Raw genomic sequence first — 17,048 nt, 5'->3', positions numbered from 1 at the left:
GGATCACTTGAGGTCAGGAGTTTGAGACCAGCCTGGCCAACACAGTGAAACCCTGTCTCTACTAAAAGTACAAAATTAGCTGGGCATATTGGTGCATGCCTGTGATCCCAGCTACTGAGGAGGCTGAAGCAGGATAATGACTTGAACCCGGGAGACAGAGGTTGCAGTGAGCTGAGATCGCACCACTGCATGCCAGCATGGGCGACAGAGCGAGACTCCATCTTGGAAAGAAAAACAACAACAATAACAATTTACTTCTATAATTATATCAACTACCAAGTTTCAGATCTAAAAGGGTTTACTGATACACATTTTTCTATACAAGGCTCAGTAGTAAGTGGGATGTGACTGAACACAGGGCACAGGAATATACAATACTCTGGAACTTAGGAACAGGAAGGATGATTTAAGCTCTATTCACTTTCAAGCAAGAGCAAATGTGATTATGATTCAGGGTACTGGGAGCAGAGTGTGGAAAGATCCTCAGTGTTCCAAAACACAAAAATGAGAAAAGTAAAGGCCAATTCCATTTAACATTCAGCCTAATACATTTTCAAAACCTAATTCTGTGCTTAGAAACTGCCGACTTTCAAATAGGGATCGCTGAAACAGCAAAATTATGATTCTTTACAATGATGATTATAATGGAAATGTTGACAGATCATTAACCATAGCAGTCCTTTAGAGAAAAAACTGCTATAATGAAATCATGCAGCTAAAATTTAATGAATACCCTAATCATATATTTGCTAATGTCGGTGAAATGTCTAAATCGGTCAAACTAATAAAAAGCAATGCCATCTATTAAATCTGACTGTGGAGCCTAGGGCCTAGGCCTCTGACTACCAGCTGTTGTAAACTACAGGTTGATTTTGAATCATCAGAATACATGCAGCCCATGTATTCTGATTCTTCCACAGTGAATAGTAAGAGTACTGTTAACAGGTTCAAGATCTACTCTTCTTGGAGTGCCTCTTATGTGCCAAGCATTGTAGATATAAAAGTAAGTCCACACCTTCAAGGAACATGCTTAGTAGGGTAGAGAAGCACACAAATAAGAATATAAGACAGGAGCCTTACCATATTTGAGTAGAGCTGGATACTAGGAAATTGGTAATGTGAGAAGATCGGCAAGGGTGTGTTTGTGTGTCAGAGAATGCTTTATAGAAGTGATACTAGAGCTGTTTCTTGAAATACACATGGGGGTAACACAAGAGATTTTTTTAAGGTTTGTATTTCACATGTTACCCTGTTCTTCACCACCGTAACAACTTCATTGATCTTGCTCTCTCATACCTTGATGACTGGTTTACATGAGTTAGGAATGGTTCTGAGTAAACTCATTATATGGGAGATAATTTGTGGTACTTAACAGTCTGGATCTCACTCCTCTCTTTTTCTCTTGATGACTGGTTTACATGAGTTAGGAATGGTTCTGAGCAAACTCATTAGATGAGAGATAATTTGTGGCACTTAACTGTTTGATCTCCTCTCTTTTCCTTTTGGACTTTCCCCACCCTACTCCTACCCTTCACCATACAGTTAAAGGGGAAGCCAAAGTATTATTCTTTGTTTATCTTCTGGGCCACAGGCTATGATATAATAGTGAATCCTACTTCATGTAGGATGGCCCAGGGAGGCTGGATGTCTTCAGATTTAAAAATGGCAGGGCTGTGGTTGAGAAGGGTATATACTCGCTTCTATATTTAACTAATAAAAGCAGGCAATTTCTCTTTATTAAAACCACAAAAGCCCATATATCAGGTCTTACTCCGGATTTTTTTTTGAGACAGGGTCCCGCTCTGTCACCTATGCTGGAGTGCAGTGGTGTGATCATGGCTCACTGCAGCCTTGACCTCCTGGGCTAACAGGATCCTCTTACCTCAGCCTTCTGAGTATCTAGGACTATAAGGGCATGCCACCATTTCTGGCTAATTTTTTTGTATTTTGTAAAGACAGAGTTTCGCCATGTTGCTCAGGCCGGTCTCCTACTACTGGGCTCAAGTGATCCACCTGCCTCAACCTCCCAAAGCGTTGGCATTACAGGAGTGAAACACCATGCTTAGCCCAGGTCTTCTCTGAATGTGTGACGTTACCCTTCCCAAAGGTAACTTGTGGGGTGAGAATTACTCAAGTAAATAGAAGATTTTATGCAAAAGAGCCATTAGAAAAAAAAAAAAAAAAGGTAGGACTTACTACTTCATCCAATGGGCTTCTGCCTATATTCTGTACAGAAGATAAAAGTTTTTAAAAATTAAATTTTACGGGAATGCTGGGAAGATGGCCGCCTAAGAACAGCTCAGGACTTCAGCTCCCAGTGAAGGTGCAGAGGGTGAGTGGACGCCGCATTTCCAGACGAACTCTTATTGCCCACAGACCAGGAGATACCCAGGCAGAGGGGTTGCCAGCGTCGCAGTCCTAGCCTGTGCGGCTGTTTTGGCCCCTGTGGGGCTGACTCCGCCCGCGCGGCTGCGGTGACCACTCCCTGTTGCTGCCGTTCTCCGTACAAAAGCCACTGGTCTGGGAGCCCTCTTAGCTGGCGAGCAGAGCCCTGAGATGGCAGAGTTGCCCATTCATCTGAAATAGCGAGTCAGGCCAGGAGATTCCTAGGCAAAAAATCCGCCAGGAGCCGGCGCCGCAGTTCGAGCCGACTCGTCGCAGCGCGGGAGATCCCGGCGCCTTTTCAGCAGGCGACCCGAACGCGCGGTCGTTCAACTTAAAAGAAAAGACTCCCAGCTACTCAGGAGGCTGAGGAAGGAGAATTGCCTGAACCCAGGAGGCGGAGGTTGCGGTGAGCCGAGATCGCGCCATTGCACTCCAGCCTGGGTAACAAGAGCGAAACTCCGTCTCAAAAAAAAAAAAAAAAAAAAAAAAAAAGAAAAGACTCTGAGTCAGGGAGCCAGGTGATCAGGCTTGGTTGGTCCCACCCCTCCACCCCCAACAACAAGGAAAACAAAAACAGTAATTGGAAACCCTCTGGGTTGAGCCCTCCAAACCAAGCACAGCTGAACCGGGACAGTCTGGCTCCGTGGGGGAGGGGCTTCCGCCATTACTGAGACTCTCCACCACTACGGAGGCAGGCTGCCGTTGCCGAGGCAACCCGCCGTTGCCGAGGCAACCTGCCACAACAGAGAGAGTCCGCCATAACAGAGGCGGGGCCACCATTGCCGAGACAGTGCTAACTATGCCCATACAAAAAGGACTACAGGGAAGAGCTCAGGGCAGCTGGGCGGAGCCCACAGCAGCTCAGCAAAGCCCCTGCGGGCAGGCAGTGGCTAGGCCTGCTGCTAGCCCGGCAGGTCAGACCTGAAAGAAAAATCAAAAAAGGCAGTAGTGCAACGGAAACTCATAAAGCTCCAATTCCCTGGGACAGAGGCAGACAACAGGTGGATAAACCCACAAAAATGGGAAGAAACCAGCGCAAAAAGGATGAAAACTCCCGAAACCAGAACACCTCTCCTCCTAAAAGGGATCACAACTCCTCACCAGCAAGGGAACCAGACCGGATGGAGAAGGAGGGTGATGAAATGACAGAATCAGACTTCAGAAGGTGGGTAGTAAGAAACTACAATGAGCTAAAAGAACATATTCTAACCCAACGCAAAGAAAATAGGAACCTTGAAAAAAGATTGGACGAACTGCTGACGAGAATGGACAGCATAGAGAGGAGTATAAGTGAATTGATGGAGCTAAAAAACGCAACACGAGAACTTTGTGAAGCATGCACAAGCTTCAACAGCCGAATTGACCAAGCAGAAGAAAGGATATCAGAGGTCGAAGATCAACTCAATGAAATAAAAAGAGAAGGCAAGAACAGAGAAAAAAGCACAAAAAGGAATGAACAAAATCTTCAAGAAATGTGGGACTATGTGAAAAGACCTAATCTACGTCTGATAGGTGTACCTGACTGTGATGAAGAGAATGAATCCAAGCTGGAAAATACTCTTCAGGATATTATCCAGGAAAACTTCCCTAACCTAGCAAGGCAGACCAATATTCAAATCCAGGAAATACAGAGAACACCACAAAGATATTCCTCAAGAAGAGCAACCCCAAGGCACATAATCGTCAGATTCACCAGGGTTGAAATGAAAGAGAAAATGCTAAGGGCAGCCAGAGAGAAAGGTCGGGTTACGCACAAAGGGAAGCCCATTAGACTCACAGCAGATCTCTCAGCAGAAACCCTACAAGCCAGAAGAGATTGGGGGCCAATATTCAACATCCTTAAAGAAAAGAACTTTCAACCCAGAATCTCCTATCCAGCCAAACTAAGCTTCATAAGTGAAGGAAAAATAAAATCCTTTGTGAACAAGCAAGCACTCAGAGATTTCATCACCACCAAACCTGCTCTACAAGAACTCCTGAAAGAGGCTCTACACATATAAAGGAACAACCAGTACCAGCCACTCCAAAAACACACCCAATGGTAAAAAAGCATCAACACAATCAAGAATCTGCATCAACTAACCAACAAAACAGCCAGGTAGCATCAAAATGACAGTATCAAATTCACACATAACAATACTATCCCTAAATGTCAATGGACTAAATGCCCCAATCAAAAGACACAGACTGGCAAATTGGATAAAAAGCCAAAACCCATCAGTGTGCTGTCTCCAGGAAACCCATCTTACATGCAAGGATACACAAAGGCTCAAAATAAAGGGATGGAGGAAGATCTACCAAGCAAATGGAGAGCAAAAAAAGGCAGGAGTTGCAATTCTCATCTCTGATAAAATAGACTTTAAAGCAACAAAGATCAAAAGAGACAAAGAAGGACATTACATAATGGTAAAAGGATCACTGCAACAAGAAGAGCTAACGATCCTAAATATATACGCACCCAATACAGGAGCACCCACATACATAAGGCAAGTTCTTAATGACTTACAAAGAGACTTGGACTCCCACACAATAATAGTGGGAGACTTTAACACCCCATTGTCAATATTAGACAGATCATCCAGACAGAAAATCAACAAGGATATCCAGGACCTGAATACAGACCTGGAACAAGCAAACCTAATAGACATTTACAGAACTCTCCACCCCAAATCCACAGAATATACATTCTTCTCAGCACCACATCACATCTACTCTAAAATTGACCACATAATTGGCAATAAATCACTCCTCAGCAAATGCAAAAGAACAGAAATCATAACAAACGGTCTCTCAGACCACAGTGCAATCGAGTTAGAACTCAGAATGCAGAAACTAACTCAGAACCGCACAGCTTCATGGAAACTGAACAACTTGCTCTTGAATGTTGACTGGATAAACAATGAAATGAAGGCAGAAATAAAGATGTTCTTCGAAACCAATGAGAACGAAGACACAACATACCAGAATCTCTGGGACACATTTAAAGCAGTCTCTAGAGGAAAATATATAGCAATGAGTGCCCACATGAGAAGAAAGGAGAGATCTAAAATTGACACCCTATCATCAAAATTGAAAGAGCTAGAGGAGCAAGATCAAAAAAACTCAAAACCTAGCAGAAGACAGGAAATAACTAAGATTAGAGCAGAACTGAAGGAAATAGAGACACAAAAAACTCTTCAAAAAATCAATAAATCCAGGAGCTGGTTCTTGGAAAAGATCAACAAAATAGACAGACCACTAGCCAGATTAATAAAAAAGAAAAGAGAGAATAACCAAATTGATGCAATAAAAAATGATAAAGGGGATATCACCACAGATTCCACAGAAATCCAAACCATCATCAGAGATTATTACAAACAACTCTATGCACATAAACTAGTAAACCTGGAAGAAATGGATAAATTCCTGGACACCTGCATCCTCCCAAGCCTAAACCCGGAAGAAGCCGAAACCCTGAATAGACCAATAACATGGTCTGAAGTCGAGGCAGCAATAAAGAGCCTACCACCCAAAAAAACCCAAGGTCCAGATGGGTTCACAGCTGAATTCTACCAGACATACAAAGAGGAGCTGATACCATTCCTTCTGAAACTATTCCAGACAATCCAAAAAGAGGGAATTCTTCCCAAATCATTTTACGAGACAAACATCATCCTGATACCAAAACCCGGCAGAGACTCAACAAGAAAAGAAAATTTCAGGCCAATATCCATGATGAACATAGATGCAAAAATCTTCAATAAAATACTGGCAAACCGATTGCAACAGCATATCAAAAAGCTCATCCACCATGATCAAGTAGGATTCATCCCGGGGATGCAAGGCTGGTTCAACATACGCAAGTCCATAAACGTAATTCACTACATAAACAGAACCAAAGACAAAAACCACATGATTATCTCAATTGATGCAGAGAAGGCTTTTGACAAAATTCAACAACCCTTTATGCTAAAAACCCTCAATAAACTAGGTATTGATGGAACGTATCTCAAAACAATAATAGCTATTTACGACAAACCAACAGCCAATATCATACTGAATGGGCAAAAACTGGAAGCATTCCCTTTGAAATCTGGCACTAGACAAGGGTGCCCTCTCTCACCACTCCTATTCAGTATAGTACTGGAAGTTCTAGCCAAAGCAATCAGGCAAGAAAAAGAAATAAAGGGTATCCAAATTGGAAAGGAGGAAATAAAATTGTCGCTATTTGCAGATGATATGATTGTATATCTGGAAGACCCCATCATCTCAGCCCAAAATCTCCTGAAACTGATAAACAACTTCAGCAAAGTCTCAGGATACAAAATCAACGTGCAAAAATCACAAGCATTCCTATACACCAGTAATAGACTTCAAGAGAGCCAAATCAAGAACGAACTGCCATTCACAATTGCTACAAAGAGAATAAAGTACATAGGAATACAACTAACAAGGAACGTAAAGGACCTCTTCAAGGAGAACTACAAGCCATTGCTCAACGAAATAAGAGAGGATACAAACAGATGGAGAAACATTCCATGTTCATGGTTAGGAAGAATCAACATCGTGAAAATGGCCATACTGCCCAAAGTAATTTACAGATTCAACGCTATTCCCATCAAGCTACCAATGACCTTCTTCACAGAACTGGAAAAAACACCTTAAACTTCATATGGAACCAAAAGAGAGCCCACATAGCCAAGTCAATTCTAAGCAAAAAGAACAAAGCAGGAGGCATCACACTACCGGACTTCAAACTATACTACAAGGCTACAGTAATCAAAACAGCATGGTACTGGTACCAAAACAGAGATATAGACCAATGGAACAGAACAGAGGTCTCAGAGGAAATACAACATACCCACAACCATCTGATCTTCGACAAACCTGACAAAAACAAGCAATGGGGAAAGGACTCCCTGTTTAATAAATGGTGTTGGGAAAACTGGCGAGCCATGTGCAGAAAGCAGAAACAGGACCCCTTCCTGACACCTTACACCAAAATTAACTCCAGATGGATTAAAGACTTAAACATCAGACCTAATACCATAAAAACCTTAGAAGAAAATCTAGGCAAAACCATTGAGGACATAGGTGTAGGCAAGGACTTCATGACCAAAACACCAAAAGCAATGGCAACAAAAGCCAAAATAGACAAATGGGACCTAATCAAACTCCACGGCTTCTGCACGGCAAAAGAAACAGTCAGTAGAGTGAATCAGCAACCAACAGAATGGGAAAAAATTTTTGCAGCCTACCCATCTGACAAGGGGCTGATATCCAGAATTTACAAAGAACTAAAGCAGATCTACAAGAAAAAAACAAACAAGCCTATTCAAAAATGGGCGAAGGATATAAACAGATACTTTACAAAAGAAGACATACAGGAGGCCAACAAACATATGAAAAAATGCTCATCATCACTGGTCATCAGAGAAATGCAAATCAAAACCACATTGAGATACCATCTCACACCAATTAGAATGGCGATCATTAAAAAATCGGGAAACAACAGATGCTGGAGAGGATGTGGAGAAATAGGAACACTTTTACACTGTTGGTGGGAATGTAAATTAATTCAACCATTGTGGAAGACAGTGTGGCGATTCCTCAAGGACCTAAAAATAGAAATCCCATTTGACCCAGCAATCCCATTACTGGGTATATATCCAAAGGATTATAAATCATTCTACTACAAGGACACGTGCACACGAATGTTCATTGCAGCACTGTTTACAATAGCAAAGACCTGGAACCAACCCAAATGCCCAACGATGATAGACTGGATAGGGAAAATGTGGTACATATACACCATGGAATATTACGCAGCCATCAAAAACGATGAGTTCACGTCCTTTGTAGGGACATGGATGAACCTGGAAACCATCATTCTCAGCAAACTAACACAAGAGCAGAAAATCAAACACCGTATATTCTCACTCATAGGTGGATGTTGAACAATCAGAACACATGGACACAGGGAGGGGAGCACTACACACTGGGGTCCGTTGGGGGGAAATGGGGGAGGGGTGGGGGGGTGGAGAGGTGGGAAGAGATAGCATGGGGAGAAATGACAGATACAGGTGAGGGGACGGAAGGCAGCAAACCACACTGCGAAGTGTGTACCTATGCAACAATCTTGCATGTTCATCACATGTACCCCAAAACCTAAAATGCAATTAAAAAAAAAAATTAAATTTTACAATGAAATGAAAAATAAAATCTCAAGGGTACTTACCGAACTGCATGCCCCAATCGCCAAGGTAATTTATTCTTATTACTTGATGTCCTAAAGCTTCTTTGAGATTTGCTATAAAATTTCCTAGTAATCAATAAAGTATACAGTTTCTCATTCCTGTTATCCATTTTTGACATAAGAACCATGTACTTCTCTATTATTAAAGCATAAGTAGAAAATTCTTTTCAGAAAATTTACCAACTCAATGTTTTTTACTATAACATTCATCATTGTGTTTTCATATGTTATAGAAAGGGTTTAAGAAATTACTGGTAGAGCAGTTATTCCAAAGAATCTCACAATTTTCACAGTAAAAGAACGTTCACTAACATTATTAATAGGAGTTAAGGACACATAGAGTAACTGCTATTCTAGTCGATTCCAAGGACAGAAAAAAAAATTGGCTGGGAATGGCGGCTCACACCTGTAATCCCAGTACTTTGGGAGGCTGAGGCAGGCAGATGACATGAGGTCAACGTGGTGAAACCCTGTCTCTACTAAAAATACAAAAGTTACCCAGATGCAGTGTCAGGCACCTGCAACCCCAGCTACTTAGGAGGCTGAGGCAGAAGTGCTTGAAGCCAGGAGGCAGAGGTTGCAGTGAGCCGAGATCTTGCTACTGCACTCCAGCCTGGGTGACAAGAGCAAAACGCCATCTCAAAAACAACAATAAAATCCCAGTAACTAACATGAAATATATAATTTGTCTGTGCCCTAAGAACTGAAGCCTCACTGTTGTGTTTTCCTTGTTTTCTAAATAGTTCATTCTATCTCCTTTTAATCACTAACATCTATCCTCTGCATGCCTGCTCTCTAACAGCAAGTGAATCTAAGGCCTTCACTTTCCCATACTGCTGATGCTGGTTTCACACTCAACATCGATTCCGCTTTCCTTCTTGTGTGCCCTCATCTACTGACAAGGCTGAACCTAAAAACTACAATTCCCAGAGTCTCTTGTGGTTAGAGTTCCAGAAGTCGTCTAGGGTTGGGCAATCAGACACAGTCTGTTTAAGATTTGGAAGGGAAGCTACTTCTATTTTTACGGTAAGCACAGTTGCGGAGGCTTTGTTTTTTTGCGGCACCATGAACAGAGGTCCTAGTATTCTACGATGACCTCCAAAGAAATTGAAAGCATACGGGTCTGCCTCTTATGCCTAAAGGATTCTAGATGGTATGGCAGGAGTAGTGGCAGTTTCTTGACCATGGCAGTGGCAGCATGGTTCTAGAGCAGTGGAAGTGATTACAGAAGAGGCAGGAACTCCCTTGATAACACAGTTCTATGGTGCAGCTTTGCGAGTTATTTATGTCAGCTTAATCCAAAGCTTCTGCAGCCCTCGCAACAACTTTGTAAACCATTCAATATCCTATAATAAATCTCCTCCTGCCTTTCCTAAGAATGGATTTAGTTTTTTGCAAATAAACCCTCATCAATAGCCATACCTGACTTAAACTACTGCAGCTATCTTCTTTTCCAGCTTCCCTACTTCTAGACTTTCCCAATCTATAAAGTCCCAGCAACTGGAAACCCAGTTTTCCCAGTTGGTACACAGATGGCATATTCCTATTTTTTTCTTAGCCCCTTGCTATCTCACAAATCCAATTAAATGTCTGAACCTAGACTTCCGGAATTAGACTGCCTAATTTCAAATCCTGGCTACAATACTTCGGGATCTTGGGAAAGTTACTTTTGGTATCTGAATTTCTTCATGCATAAACCAGAGTTAACAGCATTTACCAAACTCGGCTGTCATAAAATTGAATAATACATGAAGGCACAGCATGGTAACTTCTCAAATATTATGTTTAACTGGTCCAAATATTTCCCTCAACTTAGAAAACAACTTTATTATATGCTACCCATTATTTACTCACTCCTATACTTTTGACTTACTCACATAGCTTTTTTTATATTGTATATTTCTTATACTTTTTCATAAAGTCATTTCTTCTCTTAAAATGCTGCTCAAGAACAATGAGAGCTGACCCCACAACAATCTATGCCACAAGTACTAATTTCTCCATTTCTGAAAAGCATTGAAATATAGGTTAAACAACTTTCTCTTAAGCATGCAATAGACAGATTTCTACATTGGAAGTGAAATTAGATTGAGATAAACTCCAAATTCCCTTCCAATTCTAATATTATATAATTTTAATTTCAGTTTTTAAATTGACCTGCTGCATGTCATCTGTTAAATAAATAAAAACCATAAGTATATTACACATTGAAGCATTACAACAATGAAATAATATGTAGTAATCTCTCTTCATTGAAATTATCTTTTATTTATTTATTTTTTGAGATGAAATCTAGCTCTGTCACCTAGGCTGGAGTGCAGTGGTATAATCTCAGCTCACTGCAACCTCCGCCTCCCAGGTTCAAGCGATTCTCCAGCTTCAGCCTCTGGAGTAGCTGAGACTACAGGTACGTGCCACCATACCAGCTGATTTTTTTATTTTTAGTAAAGACAGAGTTTCACCGTGTTGGCCAGGCTGGTCTGGAACTCCTGACCTGAAATAATCTGCCTGCTTTGACCTCCCAAAGTGCTGGGATTACAGGTGTGAGCCACTGTGCCCAGCCAAAAATGGTCTTGTTTTAATTTCCAGTCTTGAACATTCTATTAAGTGCTTACATGTCTTAGGTGAATTTAACAAATTGTGTTTTGTAATTTAGACAAAACTTGTTAATGTATTTTATATAAACAAAATATACGAACAGGCCATGCGAGGTGGCTCATGCCTGTAATCCCAGTACTTTGGGAGGCAGAGGTGGGTAGATCACTTGAGGTCAGGAGTTCGAGACCAGCCTGGCCAACATGGTAAAACTCTGTCTCTACTTAAAAATACAAAAATTAGCCAGGTGTGGTGACTCACGCCTGTAATCCCAGCTACTCCAGAGGCTGAGGCAGGAGAATCTTCGAACCCGGGAAGCAGAGGTTGCAGTGAGCAGAGATTGCACCACTGCACTCCAGCTTGGGCAACAACAACTAAAACAAAACATAAAAAAACTTGAAGGGTTACACATCCCACATAACTCTTTTTACTTTTACATCTTTCAGGTCTTCTTCATATTTATACTTATTTTCAGAAAGTTAAAATCATAACATAAATAGAAGTTAAAATCAGTCTCTCAGTGAATCTTTCAGTTTTGAAATGAATTTCATGTTTCCATTGTTATTAACCAATTTTGCCCATTTCTTGTAATATTTAATTAGCATAAGGCTCATATAAATTTAAACTTTGTTTTTTGTCCTTTTGTTATTTAAGCATTAAACCATTAAATTGAACTATCAAATACTTCCTTGAAGACACAGATTTTCTGTGAAACTAAACACTTACCTATGATCGTAGAACGCAAATGTCCAACATGAAATTTCTTGGCAACATTAGGTGAACTGCCAAAAAAAAAAAAAAAAAAATGGCAAAAGTTATTTCTCTATTCTAAGAATTAAGACTTCTAAGAATCAACTAGGTCATGCATCCATACTTTGACAAAACTGGGGAGTATGGCCTTTGGTAATTTAGGTCAAAGATAAGTTAAAAATTAAAAATTTACAGCAAAGATAAATTAGAACTCAAAATTTTGACATTATCTTTGTGAAACTGAAACTGTGACTCCTGAATGTGATGTAAGTGGCTCAATTTAGGAAGAAAGTTTCTTAAGCACAGTGATCATATCTCTTGTTTTCTGGGAAATGTTGCTTGGTCTGTTCAGGATATTACATATTTTAAAAATTCTCTTCTCCCAACTCTCATTTTCAGAAGAAGTCCAAGAACAATGTTTTCTATCTATTTTAATCCTGTCCCCACCTATTTTGTCTCTACTTTGGAATCACAACAGCAAGAACTGCAGCATCTGGAAAACTTCTAAGGAGAGAGATGCAATGGTCTCACAACAATGCCACATGTAAACTGTCAGAGAGCAAAAATGGCTGCTAAGAGATAGACAGGCTCTGCCTTCACCAGCATTGAGACACTCATTTAAATACCAGCCTTCCTTAACTGTTTTAGAAAAAAGCTAAGAGGAGCAAATCTATAAGCAAATTAACTGCCATACAAAAAGCCTACAGAATACAACTCACATAGAACATGTTATTTTTAGATACTTCTTAGAAGTATAAACAAAAAGAAGCAGTATATGAGAAACCAAAACTTAAGAGAAAAGCCAGAGCATCGATGAGTAAGAAAGACTGAAGTCACAGTATTTCTAGAGCTTAGTTGGAGTAAAAGGATGGGGACGGTGAAGGAAAAAAATGCAAAAGAAGGTTAAGTACTGGGGGCAAGTTTTCAAATTTTAGGAAACTTACAATGGCATTGTTTCAAGGATGAATGTATAATAACTGGTAATATATTGCCTCCCTACTGATTTTCCTTTACCTGCCCGTTAGGTAATTGCAAGGGGTTTAAGAGTAATATGGTAATGAAGTGCCTTCCCAGAGAAGAAAGCAGTATGTCCGTTAAGTTAAAGACATTAATGAAAATGAAATAATCAATGATGATCACAAATTCTTTGCTTCTCTCACCATTAAGAGATCTACTCTATTTTTCTTCCCTTGAATCTGGGGTGATCCTGTGACTTGCTTTCATCAGCAGAAAGTGACAGAAATGATGCTGTCCCTGTTCCAAGACTAGATGTTTTCACTTTCTTAGAGCCCCGAGTACCTTCCTACAGAGGTCTTGCTACCCTGCTGGAGAGACAATGTGGTGGGAGAGACAGATGCCTGGCCAGAGAAGTGAATGAGCCACTTTTGATTTCCAGTCCCAGTAAAGTCTCCAGATGACCACAGTTACGTAAGTGACCTCAGGCAAGTAGAAGAACCACTGGCCTGAAACACTCCTCCCTCCCATTTCCTAATCCATGGTGTCAGGAGTACCAAAATGATTGTTGTTTTAAGATCCTAATCAGAAGCTGGCAAATTTTTTTCTTAAAGAGCCAGATAGTAAATATTTTAATAGGCTTTGGGCCATCTGATCTCTGTCAACTATTCTACTCAGCTCTACTCTGCTCAACTGCCACTGCAATAGGAAAGTAGCCAATGTAGATGATGTAAACAAGTGTTCATGGCTGTGTTCCAACAAAACTTTATTTGCAAAAACAGGTGGCAAACTGGATGTTGTCTATGCGCTGAAGTTTAACAATCCCTACATTAAGGTTTGCAGTGGTTTCTTATTCAAGAGATAAATAGAACAGGCAATTTTCCTTAGGAGATAGTGTAGTTCCCTTCTAGTGTGAGGATGACTGTATGAAGTCCCTCTACTCTTTGTGATGCAAGAAAAAGTTAAACTCAACTTTAAAAATCATAATGTGGTACGTTCGTAGTATAAGAGTCATTCATAATATGTGTCTACTCCATAGGAGCAGAAGTTTACTCAGTAATTGGTTATCATAAACTCATGAGTTTGGTCTTAGAGGGTCTGCCTTCTTTAAGAAGACAAGTGAGTGGCAGAGACAGTACACATGCATAAAACCCGCTCTTTCTTTGACTGTTCAGGAGCTAATCATAACTAAGTTTAAAAGCTGTTATCATAAACTGCAATAATGAGTTAGTAAACATGCGACACTATTTCCCATATCAATTTTTAAAAATCTTCCACAAAAATAAATACTTAAGACAAAAGGGTCTTAGCAAGTTCTATCTTTCTAAGTAGAAAAACAGTTCATCAAGACTGTTCTTCAGCATTAGGAAGACAAATGCAACATCTCTGACAATTTCCTAGGGTTGTCAGTCTGTCAGCTGTACAAAAAAGTATTAGTTCTTAAGTGTTCCCTTTTCTTTCCTGGTTACCTCAAACAGTACAAATACCAGACAGTTATACTGACAGCATGTTAGAAAGTTCTATGAAGACTAGAGGAAAACTGAAACTTCAAGCTATTTTTCTGGTAATTAAAAAAATATATTTATTACAAATACTATTAAGTCTTTGTTTCTCTGGTAATCAAATTACTTAAAAAAAATTTTTTTTGACACAAGATCTTGGTGTGTCTCACCTGAGCTAGAGTGCAGTGACGATCACAGCTCACTGTAACCTTGAATTCCTAGGCTCAAGTAATTTTTCCTCCTGAGCCCCCCAAGTAGCTGTGACTACTACAGGAGAGTGCCACCATGCACAACTAATTTTTCTATTTTTTTTAAGAGGTAGGGTCTCATTATGTTGCCCAGGCTGGTCTTGAACTGGTCTCAAATGATCTTCCTGCCTTGCCTTCCAAAGTGCTGGGATTACATTCTGAGCCACTATGCCCAGCTAATTTTTGTATTTTTAGTAGAGACGGGGTTTCACCATGTTGACCAGGATGGTCTCTATCTCTTGACCTCATGATACACCCGCCTCAGCCTCCCAAAGCGCTGGGATTATAGGCGTAAGCCACAGTACCTAGCCCCCCAAAAATATATTTTTATTCATAGTTTAACAATCAATTCACTGTGATTTCAAGAAATAATATAATTGCACTGGTTTTCAAGATTTCCATATGCTATTTTAAGACCCCAAAACACTCCTCTGCCCAGTTAGCTTGATTAAGCAACATAAAAAGGGGGTGCACTCTCACCTGAATTCAACCACAATCTTATTCTGGGGAAGATCAGAGAAAAGTTCACTTTTTAATCCATATTTTGAGCCATCTTCAATGACTTGTTGTAATACCATCTGAAAATTAAAGGAGTATAATTTAATGAACAAAAATTCCAATGCTTTTAATTACTCTTACCAAGAATTAAATGTTGCTAATTTTTTCATTTTTTTAAAATAAATGATTATAGTAGTTTTATTCATAATCAACAAAAATTATAAACAACCTAAATGTCCTTCAATGGGTTAATGGTTAAGAATACTGTGGTACATTACAAGGAAAACTACTCATCAATAAAAAGGAATAAATAACACGACAATTATGAATATCAAAGCCTTTTACTCAATTTGGGGTGGGGAGCCAGTCATGAAAAAAAGCACAAGGGGAATTTGTTGGTGCAGTGGAATTGTTCTGTACCCTTTGTGGTGATTTTTGCACAAGTCTACATAGGTCATTTTAAGACAGAACTGTGGAAGGAAGAAAGGAGAAAGGGAGAAATCAAGAAAAAGGGGTGAAAGGAGGAGGAAGACGCGTAGGAGGAGGGAGGAGAGGAGGAGAAGGAGGAACGATTGTAACCACACACAATTACAGTGGTAGTTACAAGAGTAATATCTTTGTCAAACATAGCAAACACCTTTAAGTGGGTGAATTTTATTGTATACTTTGATAAAAGCCGATTCTGCAAAAGTTCAAAAAGTTATTTTAAAAGACTAGTAAAATTGACAAGTCTCTAGAAACATGATCAAGAGAAAATGTGAGGATACAAATAAGCCATATCAGGAAAGAAAAAAGGGACATAAGTTCAGATAGAACAAGTACTTGAAAATAAAAATATTTTAAATAATTCAATGACCAAAAAGGATACATTTTTAGAAAAACCTGTAACTTCCTAGGAGAAACAGTAAATCTAAATAGCCCCTAAAACTACTCAAACCACATATTACAACCACAATAATCCCAGTTTAACGATGAATGCAACTGAAATTCGAGGGATACAAACTCCCCCAGAGATTGGGGGAAAAAAAAAAAATCAACAAATTGGGTAAATCCCAGGAATGCAAGGATTCTTTAACATCAGAAAATCAATGTACTTTACCATATTAATAGATTAAAAGAAATCATATGATTAGCTCAAAAGATACGGATTTTACCAGGATCCCAGAAAACTTATTTAAAAATATAAAAAGCTTCATTCCATCATATTCACAGTTGTTTCTATTGGGCTACACCAGTGTGGAGCATACACGACAGACATGTCCTCTTCTAAATGACTCTATCAATAATACCTAAGAGTTATATAGCATCTGATAGCTCACAAATCACATTGCATCCATTTTCTACCTAACTCTAGTCATTCTCAAATAGGCATTAAATTTAAAAACATATATCTATAAGGAAACAGACTTCAAAGGATGAAAGTGACTTGTCCCAAATCCCAATTATTTTCATTCTTTGTTGATTCCTTATATCATATGTCATATGGCAAATTAAAATGAACAGAGAGCCACATGTAGATAATATATAACTGGAAAAAATATCCAAAACTCTTAAGTCCAGTTCTCCAGTGCTTCTCATACACTTTTTGAACAAAAAGACAAATTTTAAAAATTTAACCCTATGTTTTATATTGTTAGTCATATCTATCCTTCTCAAGTTTATAACCTACAATTAAATGCTGGTGATTCCTCAATTTAAAAACTATAGTTCCTTCAAAGCTAGATGAAGCAGGCTGATAGTTTCTACTTATCAAATTGGAAGCTTATCTTCAGGAACCCAGTGAGGATTTGTTTTGGTACCTTTTCCTAACTGCTTACAAATGACTTGCATATACCACAAACTCTTAGGTTATATACCACAAACCCTATGTATACCACAACT

The 17,048-nt window shown here is 39.5% G+C and overlaps 1 protein-coding gene across 2 annotated transcripts in view; it reads right to left on the bottom strand.

Annotated features, from left to right (window-relative positions):
* RARS2 (arginyl-tRNA synthetase 2, mitochondrial) overlaps nt 1–17,048 on the bottom strand; it is an 81,462-nt gene that overhangs the window by 30,288 nt on the left and 34,126 nt on the right. For both annotated transcript variants that reach the window (XM_003922944.4, XM_074397714.1), the window contains 3 exons: nt 15,150–15,247; nt 11,942–11,997; nt 8,603–8,686 (listed from right to left, as the gene is read on the bottom strand). In XM_003922944.4, the coding sequence (XP_003922993.1) occupies nt 8,603–8,686; nt 11,942–11,997; nt 15,150–15,247 (238 nt within the window). The remainder of the gene's footprint in view (nt 1–8,602; nt 8,687–11,941; nt 11,998–15,149; nt 15,248–17,048) is intronic.

The sequence above is a fragment of the Saimiri boliviensis genome, chromosome 4, assembly GCF_048565385.1.
Source record: "Saimiri boliviensis isolate mSaiBol1 chromosome 4, mSaiBol1.pri, whole genome shotgun sequence".
Lineage (NCBI taxonomy): Eukaryota > Metazoa > Chordata > Mammalia > Primates > Cebidae > Saimiri > Saimiri boliviensis.
This window is presented reverse-complemented; position numbering and strand designations above follow the sequence as displayed.